The 17500-nt window shown below is 38.0% G+C and overlaps 1 protein-coding gene across 3 annotated transcripts in view; it reads right to left on the minus strand.

The window, feature by feature from the left end:
• The window catches only part of LOC115214224 (cGMP-dependent protein kinase 1), a 146199-nt gene that overhangs the window by 31945 nt on the left and 96754 nt on the right, over positions 1-17500 (minus strand). For all 3 annotated transcript variants that reach the window (XM_029783336.2, XM_029783337.2, XM_036504856.1), the window contains one exon: positions 111-277. In XM_029783336.2, coding sequence (XP_029639196.1) covers positions 111-277 — 167 coding nt within the window. The remainder of the gene's footprint in view (positions 1-110; positions 278-17500) is intronic.

Consider the following 17500-nt stretch of genomic DNA (forward strand, 5'->3'; position numbering starts at 1 on the left):
GTCGAGGGTTGAGAACTACTGAGAAGACCATTCAGGTTAGTATTCTACCGCTTTTAGAACTCAACTGTTTTTCAATAAATTTTTATACAACAATAATTTCTTAAACTCACCTTCCATGACGAAGACCAATGACCCTTCATCTCCTTCTTTGATGATCAAGCTGTTCTCAGCATATTCTACAGGGTACATACAATCCACAATCTCACGGATCTGAGGCATTTCCAGCTTTTGCATGAAGTCATTTTCAAGAATGGCTTGCTTGATTAACTCCTTTGAACTGAAATGAAAGACAACCAAGACTTGTAAGGAGGCACAGCGGTTATAGTTATGGTAGTGATTGTATTATGGCAGTGATAATGGTTGTGGTGGTGAGAATTATTATATATGACACTATAATGCGTATACTTTAATTCAATAAATGTTTACACGTGTTCAAAAATAATTTCGGGCTTCTAACACCTAGAGGGAACATGTATGTCTTACAAATGGAAGATCACAATTTCTACTCAGTGGGATTTCATTAAATTTCTTCTTCCTTTTATTCGTCAGTCTCGTATGCTTTTCATAGGGCTCATGCTCTCGAAATTACTTTAGAAGCAATAGTGAATGATCTACCAACATAAAAAATAAATCTATAATAATTAAGACCTCAGTTAATAACAAGTCGTTTAAATTCAACGTTATTTAAAAATATGTTTAATTTAAATAAATCATGCAACCCAATTATGTAACTGAATCATTTCGTCACAATTACAGTATTAATTATATGCGAAATTTATATATATATACTCTTTACTCTTTTACTTGTTTCAGTCATTTGATTGCGGCCATGCTGGAGCACCGCCTTTAATCGAGCAACTCGACCCCGGGACTTATTCATTGTAAGCCCAGTACTTATTCTATCGGTCTCTTTTGCCGAACCGCTAAGTGACGGGGACATAAACACATCAGCATCGGTTGTCAAGCAATGCTAGGGGGACAAACACAGACACACAAACACACACGCATATATATATATATATATATATATATATATATATATACGACGGGCTTCTTTCAGTTTCCGTCTACCAAATCCACTCACAAGGCTTTGGTCGGCCCGAGGCTATAGTAGAAGACACTTGCCCAAAGCGCCACGCAGTGGGACTGAACCCGGAACCATGTGGTTGGTAAGCAAGCTACTTACCACACAGCTACTCCTTTTTGTAAATACAGTAATTCTAAATTAACTCATGTCCTATAAAGTGTGTTGTATACTTAGACACTTACATCCAAGTATCATATTTAAATGATACATTGTGGCACACTTATCTCTAAGTGCATAGCTAACTTATTTAATTCATTGAAAATATCATTTGATACATAAATAATTTAAAGAAGCATGCGTCCAGGTGATGAGATTCTATTATATTGATAGCCTGACCTTTTTGTAGTTATACCAGTATTTTCTCTCTTGTACATGTTATAATTACGGAGAATTTTACGGCAAGACTCTGTCTGTATGTTTGTCTATGACCCAGTGAAGACCTCAATAAAATGTGAGCACAACAGACCTGATATAATGATTTGGGATAGAGAAGAGAAACTGAGCACAGTTGTGGAAATTAGCTGCCCAGCAGATGTTAACATAAAGCTGAAGATCAGTGTAAAAGAAAATACCTACGCTGAACTATTGAGAAATCAGCAGTTGCTCTATCCAGATTACAAGTTCAGGTTTATACCTGTAATTATTGGGGCCCTAGGATATGTAACACACTGCTTAAATACCAATCTTGAGAAATTAAGCTTCTCAAAACCAGAAAGGAGAAAGCTAATTCTAAGACTACAGATCCAGTCCATCACTGGAACTTTAAAAATCTGTAAAACTCTCCAGAAGTTTATCATTTAAATATATATGAGCATGTCTAAATATGAAACTATATGCATGAGAATACATACATAAAGCAAAACATACAAATCTGTACATATACATACATATATACATAGAAACAAAAATATCCTGTTGTTGATGTTGAAATTCCAATGAAGGAGCCGTGAATCCTAAGTTAGAAACCGGCTCTTTCTCTATTGGCAATAAATCTTGAAATAAAACTGAACAATGACATACATACATACATACATACATACATACATACATACATACATACATACATATACATGCACACGCACGCACGCGCATGCGTATAATTTAAACAAAAATAAGCTAAGAGAAATAATTTAGAGTGGCCTGTAGCATGCATATAGCATAGAAGAATACAGGTGTGTGCTTAATTGGCAAAATATGACCATCCCCGAGTATTATAAAAAATAGCTTAAATTCTTGATTAATTAAAGTTATCGCCACCTTGTCTCAATTACCCAATGGCGATTGCGACTATCTGCATAGGAAACAGGGAAATGCTCTCAAGAATCAAGAATACTCCAGAATTGTTATGCAATGAAGGAAAAGAACAGGCTTATGGTTTGGAGACAAGAAAAATGTCACGTTCTTGTGTTTCTGCCTCAATCGGTGCCATCAGCACGGCAGTTGTTCTCCCTTATTTCTAGTCACAAAGGGCATTTGACACACACAACTAAAAAAAAAAAAACAGAACACATATATGTCCTTGGTAATTTGCATAATTTAAACAAAGCTTAGCTAAGAGAAATAACTCAGATTATATGTTTGTGCGAGTACACGGCTGGGTGCGTGCGCACATGTATATATATGTGTGTGTTGTGTACTGATGTTGATAAATCCATAGGAGCATGGTCGAATCATTTAGAATAAAGAACTCAAAGAAGATTGAGTGTTAATAAGTTAATATATAACGCGTATATATATATATATATATATATATATATATATATATATAATATATATATATATATACATACACATATATCTCTTTTCTGGGACTGCAACAAACCGTCACTTTATCGTGCTGCTACTCTCTGAGAGATTTAGAAATGCAATGTTTCTAATATTTTTTTTAAAATACTAAAAAATGGACATGTAGGTGGCACTGTTTGCTAATGCAGGAAGCTTCAACATCCCAAATTCTTGTCATTGCATGAAAAACTACTTCTAAATACCCATACATATATACATCTTAGAACAGCCTATTAACAATACCTCTTCCACACAGCTCAACAATGGTTAAGAATACATAGACATAGAAATAACTGCATAATCTAAAGCCTAACTGGTATGTAAAAGAATAACAAATATTACGGTCTGATTGAGTTACTTCGCCTACTTTTGCTGTGGTCATCACATGACTGTATGGGCTTACAGAATGAAATCAGGCAATTGGCCAGACTGACACTTTCCAACCCATACTATTCATCACTGCATATCTGAGTGTGCAGTTTGGACATCCTATTATTAGAAGGGTGGTTATATCAGTCATGACACCTCGTCCAGCTGATTAACTACGTACCATAGGACAACTCTATCAAGACTGTACCGGGGTTATACAACTATAACAAATATCCGAAGTCACTGCATCGTTGCTTAACCGTCGTTGCTATAATTTTCAGCCAAATCTCCTTCGCATTACAACTCTAATGTTCTGAAAACAGAAAATAAGTACCAGCAAACTAATACGTACTGACTCAAGGGTTTTATACTGTTCCTCTTACAAATGTGTACTGTTGCGTTCTCGTTATCGGTTAATTGCATACTCGACAGAGTGTAAATACCTTGAGAGAAAAGTTGGACCTAAGAAGCATCAGATGTGGTGTGCAAGAGAGATGTCTGCGCTGGTATGGTCATGTGGCGAGAATGGATAAGGATAGCTGTGTGAAAAAGTGCCATACCCTAGCGGTTGAAGGAACCTGTGGAAGAGGTAGACCCAGGAAGACCTGGGATGAAGTGGTGAAGCATGACCTTCGAACATTAGGCCTCACCGAAGCAATGACTAGTGACCGAGACCTTTGGAGATATGCTGTGCTTGAGGATACCCGGCAAGCCAAGTGAGACTGTAACCTCGTGGCCTATTCCAGGGGTGTAACCAGCCTACATATGCGTACCTTTCCTTCATTGGACGCTAAACTCTGCTTGCGAAGACCTGTTTAGGCAAGTGAAATCGAAATCAAATTCGATGACTGGCATCCTTGCGAGTGGAGCGCTAAGAGCACCATCCGAGCGTGATCGTTGCCAGAGCAGCTAACTGGCTTCTGTGCCGGTGGCACGTAAAAAGCACCGTTCGAGCGTGATCGTTACCAGCGTCGCCCTATTGGCACTTGTACCGGTGGCACGTGAAAAAATATTCGAGCGAGGTCATTGCCAGTGCCGCTGGACTGGCTCATGTGCAGGTGGCACGTAAAAACACCATTTGAGAGTGGCTGTTGCCAATACCGCCTGACTGGCTCTCGTGCCGGTGTCACGTAAAAGCACCCACTACACTCTCGGAGTGGTTGGCGTTAGGAAGGGCATCCAGCTGTAGAAACTCTGCCAGATCAGATTGGAGGCTGGTGCAACCATCTGTTTCGCCAGTCCTCAGTCAAATCGCCCAACCCATGTTAGCATGGAAAGCGGACGTTAAACGATGATGATGATGATGATGATGAATCGAATAGACCCGTTCATTTAGATAGTATGGGCCTTGTGCTTTGATAAAAACTTCCTGTATTCGATGGTGTATCGGTACAAAAGCCTCATATCTGATAAAAATCAATATAAGAGGCTAATTCAGCTTCGCATATACTCTTTAAGATAAAGTGCATTTTCATTGTTAAAACCAAACAGATGTTCTACGTACGATACAGTACATAGTAGATATTGCTGAATGGAAAATAAACCAGGCAAATTATGACATAACTGAAAAACATTATATGTTATTAACCCTATTTTTAGCACGTAGAAAATAGTTACGTTGGATCGGAGTCAAAAATGTACGCGCACGCGCACACACACGAACACACACACACGCACACATATATACTCACACACGCGTGCACACACAATCTATTTTTATTTAGCATCTTTATCCCATCGGAATGCTCATTCCTTGGTTTATCTTTTTCATTCTAGAAATATCTATGTGTATCGTTACGTATTCCCATAACGATACAGTTGAACACAGCCGTGTTGCTAAACGTGTGAGACTGACGGACGAACGACTTATAAATCCAGATTCGGAATAGGTTGATGAGAGCTCACATGAGCAACAAACAGTCTAAGAAGAACTATAGTAGCTTAATTAAATATTGGACAGCGGTGAGAGATATTCTGGGATATATTTCAACCATGAAAACACACAAAACTCCCTTCTATTCCTCGATTAACAGTCAGTGGTACGAACTATCGGACCACGTCTTTGCCTCGTGGTAACTACATTTAGTTTAATTATAACAATTTATATTCATTTCCTCACCGCTTTCTACTAAAGGCACAAGGCCTGAAATTGTGAAGAAACGGAGAGCCAATTATATTGACCTCAGTAGTCAAGTGGTACTTAGTTTATGGACCCAGAAATAATGAAAGGCAAAGTCGACTCCAGCGGCATTTGAACTCAGAGGAATTTGAAATCAGAACGTAAAACGGTAAGAAATGCCGCTAAACATTTTGTCCGGCATGCTAAAACTTCCGCCAGCTTGCCACCTTTAAATTATAGTAATAATTATCTTTAATAATTATGCAAAACTATATAAGTGAAATGTAGAGGATAATCCTCATTGCGAGGCCTCTGACATAGCAGAACAAGTTGATGCCAGTCCCAGAACAGTTGTCAGGTATCTCTACAAACATAGCTACTATGGTAGAGCAGCTGGTAGGAAGCTACTTCTTCAACCTGCCAATATCAAGTGGAGAAAAGATTGGGCCAGTGAGATGATGGAGTGGTCGTTAGCATTTTGGGACACTATCATATTCTCTGATGAGTCCAAATTTACTGTACTTTCTGACAATGGTCGGGTATGGGTCTGGAGACTCTGTGATCAAGAATTTGACATGAAACGATTGCTACCAACAATGAAATAAGGCAGCTATTCTGTGATGGTCAGGGTAGCAATTTGGAGCAATTGTTGATAAGAGCTGGTGGAGTGTGAAGAAAACAAACTCAGATAAATGTGTCCATATTGCAGAAAGGACTCCTCCCAATTTTCTCCGATGGAGAAATGATTAAAGAAAACTCTTTATTTATGGAAGATGGGGCTCCTTGTCACACGGCTAAAAAGACCCGAAACTGGTTGGAAAAGAATGGCATTAAAAACTTCCTTGGCCAAGCCAGTCACCAGATATAAACCCTATTGAACATCTCTGGGGCATAATGGACAGGAACCTTCGTAAAAAGAAAAAAGAAAACATCTTCAAAGCCAGATCTTTTGAGATTACTGCATGAACCTTGGCAAAAAATTCTCCAAGACAATATTCATCTGATCAGTAGCATGCCTTATAGGATCCTTGCATTGAGAAATGCAAAGGGCATGTCTGCTAAATATTAGATATTCATATTATAATAACAAATAGATAATTTCAGATTTAAATAAATTTTAATGATTATAAGGGTGTCTATTTATTTCTGTCGTGTCTGTGTACATGCATTGTCTTGGTATAAAAGATGGGCTACAACAAATGATCTGCTTATCTGTTGCTTGGCCTTAACTATTTGAGTATGTCACTTACTGGTTGATGATATGTGCATGTCTGATCACAAGCAGAAGTAGTGAGGAGCATCATAACCATGTGTTGAGAAGAATTCTTTGGGGGTTTGAATAATTCACCCCGGAAACATGAGTGCTTCGTTCATTATCCTTTATCAACCCATATTCAGGGACCTTTTAAACGGGATGGGCTACTCAATCTGAAGTTAATTCTAATTGAACCCCACCTGCAATGTCATGCGCTGTTTAACTTGATATGAGATCAGCGTGTCGCGCGCATATGGTTGTGATTCATGTACCTGGTCTACCCTTGTCAGACGGGCTTCGTATATTTGTACTCCAGTGTCACTTTGATGGCATTAAAAAAAATAATGGTGGAGGATGGTAGCGAAAGTAATAGTGAAGAAGAGGAAGATAAATGTGATGATGATGATGATCAAGTGCAGGAGTGGCTGTGTGGTAAGTAGCTTGCTTGCCAACCACATGGTTCCGGGTTCAGTCCCACTGCGTGGCACTTTGGGCAAGTGTCTTTTACTATAGCCTCGGGCCGACCAAAGCCTTGTGAGTGGATTTGGTAGACGGAAACTGAAAGAAGCCTATCGTGTATATATAATATATATATATATATATATATATATATATATATATATATATATATATTTGTGTGTGTCTGTGTTTGTCTCCCCAACATCGCTCGACAACCGATGCTGGTGTGTTCATATCCCCGTAACTTAGCGGTTCGGCAAAAGGGACCGATAGAATAAGTACTAAGCTTACAAAGAATAAGTCCCGGGGTCGATTTGCTCGACTAAAGGCGGTGCTCCAGCATAGCCGCAGTCAAATGACTGAAACAAGTAAAAGAGTAAAAGAGTAACCAATAAACCAAACGGAAATTTTTGATGAAGTGATGTCCTTTTATAACTAAAAAAGCAGTTTTATGAGGAGATTATTATCAAAATATCAGATACCCACACCCATGTGATGTTCTCTCTCTTAAGTAATGACATGTGTGTATATATATATATATATAAAATGAAATTACATTTCAGATAATATCAGACCTTTTAAACTAAAATTGTTACATATCAGACCTTTTAAACTAAATTGTTACAAGTCAGTCCTATCTTGTTTTCTTGTAACATTCGTTTTCCCACGAGAACAATTTTTACATGTGAATGAATTTATAAAATACAGGGGAGTTTCGATATTACAGAGAATTGAAACAACAGCAATGTCAATTCCTGGCGAGAAATTTTGTGGGGAGGCCCGAAAGTTTTAGGGGGAGGGGCCACTCGATTAGATCGACCCCAGTGCGCAACTGGTACTTAATTTATCGATCTCGAAAGGATGAAGGACAAAGTCGACCTCGGCGGAATTTGAACTCAGAACGTAAAGACAGACGACATACCTATTTCTTTACTGCCCACAAGGAACTACACACAGAGGCAACAAACAAGGACAGACAAACGGATTAGGTCGATTATATCGAGCCCAGTCCGTAACTGGTACTTATTTAATCGACCCCGAAAGGATGAAAGGCAAAGTCGACCTCGGCGGAATTTCAACTCAGAACGTAAAGACAGACGAAATACCGCTAAGCAGTTCGCCCGGCGTGCTAACGTTTTTTATTTCTTTATTGCCCACAAGGGGCTAAACATAGAGGGGACAAACAAGGACAGACAAACGGATTAAGTCGATTACATCGACCCCAATGCGTAACTGGCACTTAATTTATCGACTCCGAAAGGATGAGAGGCAAAGTCGACCACGGCGGAATTTGAACTCAGAACGTAGCGGCGGGTGAAATACCCATTTCTTTACTATCCACAAGGGGCTAAACACAGAGAGGACAAACAAGGGCAGACAAACGGATTAAGTCGATTATATCGAGCCCAGTGCGTAACTGGTACTTATTTAATCGACTCCGAAAGGATGAAAGGCAAAGTCGACCTCGGCGGAATTTGAACTCAGAACGTAAAGACAGACGAAATACTGTTGAGCATTTCGCCCGGCGTGCTAACGCTTCTGCCAGCTCGCCGCCTTTGGACATATTATAACTGACTTAGAACTGGTATTATCAAGAAACTAAATTGACACTCGGCAAATGATGGTACAACGCCTCCAACGATGATACCATGTTTGATTGTAGCATGGAGATCCACAAACTATAAAACACTTGTTGAGATACTTTCTCATACAAGAACTATGTCTTTGTACGTGGACTTTGCAATGTACGAAGTAGTTATAAGGAAATGTGTTTAGTTTTGCCTGAAGAAATTTTAGCAGGATGTGAAGCGGATAAAAAAAAAATAAATAAAGAGCATAACATAATATCTAACCCTTTATATGTTCACGTTTAATTATTGTTTTTAAGTGTGGGTGTTTACAAAATGTTTGATAATATCTCAGTCAAGGTCAGTTAGTGACTGTTTATGCAACAGAACAAAAGCATTAATAGCAATAACAAGTCAACGTAATCATTTGACACGTTAGAAATAGCATTCATATCTACCTCGAATCTTAAGAAAAGATAATTTAAACCAGTGGTACTCAACCGGCGTCCATATAACTCTAGGGGGTTCACATAATATTTTGTTGTTAAAATTTATGAGCAATTAAGTTGGTTATAATTGTACAATACACAATATTTTAGCAATCTTTTTTTAATATAATTCCAAAGGGAATTTTTTAAATCGTCGAATGGCAATGGGAATCCAACTGTATAAAATAGAAATGAAATGAGTCACAGGCAAAAAATGTTTGGGATTCACTGTCTTAGACAGTTTTGTGCAAGGTACACTATGCTTTAGGATAGTGAAAAGTGTATTCCTTTCTCAATTGAACTAAGTTTTTTAATATCACCTATTACTTAACACTTGCGCTATTCCGTGAAATATTCACGCTTATTTACGCGGCAGATATATGCAATCTTCTTTTATCAATATTATAATGGAGAAAGCTTCTATATTATAACGGAGAAAGCTGCTTATTAATTAGGTGTGTAACAGTTACTAAAAGAAAGCAATTTTTAAAGGCTTGACCGTCTGGAAACTGATATCATAAGCCTCAAAGTTATACAGCTATTTTGTCTAATAGCATTCGTTCATTCAATAAATATTTTTTTACATTACATATATAGAATAAACTGTAGGTTTTTTCAAATAGCGAATTAAAACTTGAAATAACAACATTGAAATGAATATATATTAAATTTCCGTCTGGAAATTTTTTTATAAATTCATTTTCCAAGAAATTTCCAGTAATTTCGATTTCTGAAGTTTATTGAATATTTGAACTATAAGTTTTTCACAAATTTAAATATTCGTTGCATTCACTGCAGAGTAGACTTCAATGTTTAATAAACAATATTCGTTGCAGGCGAAATTTTTCTTTTTCATTTGTAACACCCTCTCACACTCTCTTGTCTCTATTTTCATTAATGATAACTTAATATATATTCATTTCAATGTTTTCATTTCAAGTTTTAATTCGCTATTTGCAAACCCACTGTTTATTCTATATATATAATGTAAAAAAAATTATTCATTGAATGAATGAATGCTACTAGACAAAATAACTGTATAACTTTGAGGCTTATGATGATATCAGTTTCTGGAATTTGTTAAATGAATATTTCTGATAAAATAAAAATTTCTTAATATACCGATATGATTAAAAAAAAAATTAATAAGTGATTTTGTTGATATGGCTGTTTGGAACGCTATAAGCCTTACAATAATAACTATGGGATCGCACGCTAAACGAAGTTGGGTTACCTTGATGTTTGTTTAAATTAGAGATACATTACAACTACGATAGATTACTGAAAGAAATATTTACTAAGCAAGCGAGATTAGTTATAAATTGAAGTTTTCAGGAAAATTTACTTTCTGAACTTTCTTTTATTATTGAATATTTCAAGTTCACAAATTTAAATATTCGGTACAAGATTGCTTTTAACGAGCTTTTATTTATACGACTTTTTCATTTCATGTTTATTTCATTCATTCTTTACAATGTTCTCACTTTACCCCACTGTCTCTGTCTGTCTGTCTCTCTCTCTCTCTCTCTCTCTCTCTCTCTCTCTCTCTCTCTCACAAACACACACATTATCTCTCTAATATAAATACACACAGACTCCAGACTTGATTTTGTTATTACACAAATATCACATCAGAATTTTGCAATTCAACATGGGGCGTCCAAAAAAATATGCGACTGAAAATATCAATGTGAAAATATTATCAAGTGGGTAGCAGAAAACTGCCCAGAGGGCGATTTTCTGCCTCGTACTATTAATTATTACTAGCAGGACCCGTGAATATTTCACGGAATTAATGCTAAACCTACTGGGTTATTTCTGAAAACTTTGTCCAAAACAACCTGAAAGCGTAGCCTGTGCTGCGCTTCTAAGGAAAGACAGTTGCTCATCGGCTACACATTGAAAAGTGAAAGAAAGTGGAATACGGTGATTACTTAATGCATTTTCTATACTTTATGCACAATTTTATAGACTTAATACAATGCACTCATAAAATAAATATTCACTCTTATTTTTCCATTTTCCCTATAAGCAAAAACAAAAATAAATATCCCGTACATGTGATAAAACTTAGTTAAACTAGCAGAAAATCGCCCTCTGGGCAGTTTTCTACTATCCACTTGGTAATATTTTCACATTGATAGTTTTAGTCGCATATTTTTTGGGACGCCCCATGTTGAATTGCAAAATTCTATTGTGATATTAGTGTAATAACAAAATCAAACCTGGAGTCTGTGTGTATTTATATTAGAGAGATAATGTGTGTGTGTGTGTGAGAGAGAGGGAGAGAGAGTCTACAATGTGACAAGTTTTAGAAGACGGTCTTCAGCGTGATTAGAACCCATGAGTTATGATTTTGATCCCTTTCCACACCCCTCTAATTTCTGAGGTCCTTTAAATATGTCCTGGGTGCAGCCCTTCACCTTTTGACCAAGTCATTAAAAATATAATACCATTATAGCTTTAATAAAAAAAGGAATGACACATTGAGTAATGTAATTATAAGTGCAGTATGCCTCACACACACACACAAATACGTCAGTTAGTAACGAAATGCCTTCGATCAGAGGACAGCTGGATCAAATCCGACTGGGATGGGTGTTAAATATAAACAGTCAACAGTATTAATAGCAGCAAGGCAGCGAACTAGCAGAATCGTTAGTACACCGGACAAAATACTTAGCAGCATTTCGGCCGTCTTTTCGTTCTGAGTTCAAATTCCATCGAGGTTGACTTTGCCTTTCATCCATTCGGGGTCGATGAAATAAGTAATCAGTGGAACGCTGGGGTCGATGTAATCGACTAGCTCCTTCCCCCTCGAAATTGCTGCCCTGTGCCAAAATTTAAAACATATATTATTGATAGTAGGAAGGTGGTGAGCTAGCAGAATCGTTTACACGCCGGATAAAATGCTTTGTGGCAATTTTTCCGGCCTTCCGTTCTGCGTACTAATTCTACTGAGGTCAGCCTTGCCTTTCATTCTTTCAGTTGGGCACTGGGATCAATGTAATCGACCAGTTCCCGACCTCCAAATCTTTTGATCCTTGTGTGTAGAAAAAAGTATTGTTTGTTCCTTCTTGAGCCATACCTGGCTCATAAGGGCCGGTTTCCCCGGCGTATAGGTTCCCCACCTGGACGGGACGCCGATCCGTCGCAGGTGAGCTGCAAGATACAGGAGAAAAGAGTGAGAAAAAGTTGTGGCGAAAGAGTCAGCAGAAGTTCGCCATTACCTTCTGCCGGAGCCACGAGGAGTTTAGGTTTTTCGCTCATAAACACACACATCGCCCGGTCTGAGATTCGAACCCGCGACCACGAGTCCGCTGCTCTAACCACTAGGCCATGTGCCTCCACAGAAAAGAATATTATCGGATTCAAATTTTGATACAAGGCCAATAATTTCGGGGAGGGGACTAGTCGATTACATCGACACCAATGCTTAAGTGGTGCTTATTTATCGATTCCGAAAGGATGAAAGGCAAAGTTAATCTCGGGGAAATTTGAACTTAGAACGTAAAGACGGTCGAAAGCGCGCTTAGCTTTTACTCAGTTAATGATTCTACCAGCCCGCCGCCTTAAGAAGGAATATTATTGACAGTAGAAAGGAGGCAAGCGGGCAGAACCCTTAGTACGCCGGACGAAATGCTTAGCGGCGTTTCTTCCGGTTTTTCGTTCTGAGTTCCAATTCCACTGAGATCGACATTGCTTTTCATTCCTTTCAGGGTCGATGAAATAAGCACTAGTTAAGCACTGGGGTCAACGTAATCGACTAATCCTTGACCTCAAATTTTCAAGCCTTGTGACTAAAGCAGAAAGTATATTAATGCTGGTAGAACTGCACTTTACGTTCTGAGTTCAAGTTAGCCTCCATCCTACCGGATTCGTTAAAATATAGCATCTGTTAATCAACTATTATCAAGATCCCGAATTTGGAACCCTGTACCAACGTTAGGTATAAATTCATTATGGTTAGAATATATTTCCTCATGGCCAGCTGCATGCTCTTTACCCACTCCATTTCTTCTCTTGGAATGACTGTTCTTTAGAACTCTACTGTATCAAATATCTAATGTAGGTCATAATCACAAAGAAGAAAGCATAGCTTAGTAACACTTAAGCTTCTGCTGTTGACCATTTAACCTTGGCTCTTGACTTCTCCGAAGGAAGTGAACCTACAATAAAGAATTAGCTATTGTGAACGAAGTAATACATATAAAATACCAGAAGTGGCGTGATGCATTCTGGGTGTCTTTTTTTTTAATGTATAATTTGGTTTTTAATTGTTGCAATTTTTTTAATGCGAGTTTGGTAAAGAATGGGTAAGAACGAGGAAGATACACACACATAGCCGCGCGAGCACTCGCACACGCATATGTATATACATTAGAGATGTACTGGCCTGGAAAGTGATTTCATTTGAGATTAGACTGTTAGTGTGTGTGTGGAGTAGTAGCGTAGTTGAGAAATATGCATCAGTCCAACTGTGTGGCACCTCGGGCAACTACTACAACCCTGAGCTGACCAAAACGTCGCGAGTGGATTTGATAGACGGAAACTGAAATGAAGCTGGTCGTACATACTTGCATACATATGTATATACGTGTATGGGTATGGGTGTATGTGCATGTGTATAAATGTGCTTATGTCTGAGTGTTTCCTTGTCTTGACATCGTTACCGTCATACAAGCAGTGATTTTCGTTTTCAATCTGCCGTGAAAACATGTTCGGGCATGAAAAAATGTTTTGGAAACAGGTAAGGATTTGCGAAGGAAGGGCATAAGACATAGAAAATCTTTCTCAACGAATTCCGTCTGATCCATGCAAGAGTGAAAAAGACACACACACACACACACCACAGAGTTTCTGTCAAATGTAACCCACAAAGCTTTGATCGTTCTCTCTTTATCTTGTCTGATAGCAGATTCTTGAAAGTAGATCTTTTACATTTTGAGCACTTTAATCAGATCAAAGAATCACTAGTATCTGGTATCGACTTTAAGAGTGGCTCTTAATTTTATACATAATGTTTTTTAAATAAATAAACAAGTCAATAAATAATTGTTTCTACTAAAGGCACAGGGACTTGAAATTTTGGGAGAGCCGGGCTAGTCAATTACATCGATCCCCAGTGTTCAACTGGTACTTTATTTTATCGACTCTGAATAAATGAAAAGTAAAGTTGACCTCAGCGGAATTTGAACTCAGAACGAAAAGACGGACGAAATGCCGCTAAGCATTTTGTCTGACGCACTAATGATTCTGCCAACTAGCCATCTTAATAAATTATAAATAAATAATGTTTTCAAATTTTGGTACACAGCCATTAATTTTGAGGAAAGGTATAAAATCGATTACATCGACTCCAGTGTTCAATTGGTACTTATTTTATCTACTCCGAAAAGCAAAGTCGACCTCGGCGGAATTTAACTCTTCACAAATAGACGGACAAAATGCAGCTAAGCATCAATAAATAGATAAACGAATAAATAAACAATGATATTTCTTTAAAACAAAGCAATTTTCTTGGTAGGGTGAGTCGGGGAGGAGGAGAAATTGTTGATGAATCCAATCTCTCAATACATGACTCATTTTATTGAACCCGTAGTCATGAAATTGAAAATTATTGACTGGGAATGTCAAATTCGACGGTGAGAAGAGTGAACAGAGGCGGAGGTGGAGGATGGCTGAACATGGAGTGTCTGAGAAGAGGTGGAACGAAAGCAGCTCCAAAGGAGAAGAGGCCAGTATAGTTGTGACAGAAAAGGTAAAGATTCGAGACGGTGCGTTTCGTATGAGATAGCGGCTGGAAAATTTAGATGAGAAATTTCGTACTAATTAGTTGGGTGGCTTTTGGTGGGATGCGATCTTAGATACCTGCATGTGTAATAACAACAGTAGCACCTCCCCTATGTGAAAAGAGTATTCCAAGGATTGTTAGTTCTCTAAAAGACAAGGCACGTTGTGTTTTATTGTTTCTTCCAGGTCGACCATGAGTAAACAGCGAGTCGTACGTCTGCGTATAAGCGAAACATCTATTACTCCTGATATATCATACATCACTCTAAAACAAGACTACACTTTCTGCACCATCATTCAACAATTTGTCATACGACTATGCCCTACAGATCCATTACTCCGGATTTATTATACATCTGTCTAATACAGGATTATAGTCTTGTCTACTCTAATTTTGGAGGAGGGAGCTAGTCGATTAGATCGACCCAGTACGCAACTGGTACTTACTTTATCAACCCGGAAAGGATGAAAGGCAAAGTCGACTTCGGCGGAATTTGAACTCAGAGCGTAAAAACAGACGAAATACCTATTTCTTTACTGCCCACAAGGGGCTACACATAGAGGGGACAAACAAGGACAGACAAACGGATTAAGGCGATTACATCGACCCCAGTGCGTAACTGGTACTTATTTAATCGACCCCGAAAGGATGAAAGGCAAAGTCGACCTCGGCAGAATTTGAACTCAGAACGTAGCGGCAGACGAAATACCGCTAAGCATTTCGCCCAGCGTGCTAACGTTTCTACCAGCTCGCCGCCTTAATACAGGATTATATTCTGTTATCAAAAATACAATAATAACCGTATAGGTGTGAGTACATATAGAGTGCCTTATTGTTATTTAGCACCAGGTGAACTATGATAGTAAATTTACGATCATAGGCATTCCATTCGTGGCCAAGACCACCTTTAGGGGATATCTATAACTATATATATATCTTCGCTTTTTTAAGACGGTGAAACAGGAGCTAAAAATTATGCGACATGGAATTCAACTATAAGTGGCCTAAACTCCGCGTTGGAGCGTTAAAGGCAGGAAGAAAGAAGAATTTGAGGAGAGGAGGGTTCTCTCTTTTGCTAGCAGGTCAAGATGAACGCTTACAGGCTTCACTATTACGTTTTGGTGATGATCATAGCAGTTGTGCATGAGATCAACTTAACCAGAGCGCCGATGTCTTTGGCAGTGTGTCTACTGAAACAATGTCTGGGTACTGGTAATGTTGGTAAGAGAATGCAAATTAGTTCGACTGCTGACATTTCAACAAAAAAATTAAGACTCTTTCTGGGTTTTCAGATGGAAAAGCCCTCAAGAGGTACTTATAGAGAGTGTGAATCACTCACACACAAAGATGCGCGCACGTGTGTTATTACTAATGTTGTGGCTTGTGACTAAGAAAACCTACAGATGTTAATTGAGGAAAGGACTCGATACAAGAATTAGAGTTCAATGGTTTGAAGAAACTGACTGCTCCATCGGGGTTTCGGTGTGGATTGGTTCATTAAACAGTCTATTTGATAAACTATCCTTGATTTGCATGTATGTGTGCTGGAATGTATATCAGTTTGTATGTATGTATGTATGTATGTATGTATGTATGTATGTATGTATGTATGCATGCATGTATATATGCATGTATGCATGCATGCATGTATGTATATATGCATGCATGCATGTATGTATATATGCATGCATGCATGTATGTATATATGCATGCATGTATGTAGATATGCATGCATGCATGTATGTATATATGTATGTATGTATGTATGCATGCATGTATGTATTTATGCATGCATGTATTTATGCATGCATGTATGTATGTATATATGCATGCATGCATGTATGTATATATGCATGCATGTATGTATGTATGTATGCATGTACGTATACGTGTGTGTGTGTGTCTGTATCTATCTATATGGATTATGAATTTTGTTACTTTGAAACAGTTTTTTAATGGGCTTTTCTTTAAACCAGTTAGGGCAGTAGTAGTAGTAGTAGTAGTGGTGGTGGCGGTGGTAGTAGTAGTAGTGGTGGTGGTGGCATTAGTAGTAGTAGTAGTAGTAGTAGTAGTAGTGACAGCAGCAGTAAAAGAAGAAAATGAAGAGGAAGAACAAGAGGACGTTTAAAATAAAAACAAAAAAAAGATAAGAAGCTAAGTGAGTACATAATTGCTATCAATTGAACATGGTTATTTGGAGGGGAGCTCTCTCTTCTTCTTATCGCTTCTTCTTCTTCTTTTCTCTCTCCCTCTCTCTTAATGATTGTGCCTCTCTTTCACCTCACATGTTTAGATACAGATGTTTTAAATTGCCGTCTGAGAGAGAGAGAGAGAGAGAGAGAGCGCAGGTCAGCTTATCATATGATGCAAACGAAATAGGAAGGATGTCAAAACTCACAATGCTAACATTCTTCACATGCTTCCTTAGGATTACTAAAAGAGTCTCTTTTCTTTAACTTGCCTTTTTAGAAATTTTTTTTTAGAATTTGTTTTTAAAATCAGATATGAGTCCAACCTATATTTATACATAGATTTGGTGTAAAAAAATGTAAAAAGAAAAAAACCAGCACGAAGAT

The sequence above is a fragment of the Octopus sinensis genome, linkage group LG7, assembly GCF_006345805.1.
Source record: "Octopus sinensis linkage group LG7, ASM634580v1, whole genome shotgun sequence".
Lineage (NCBI taxonomy): Eukaryota > Metazoa > Mollusca > Cephalopoda > Octopoda > Octopodidae > Octopus > Octopus sinensis.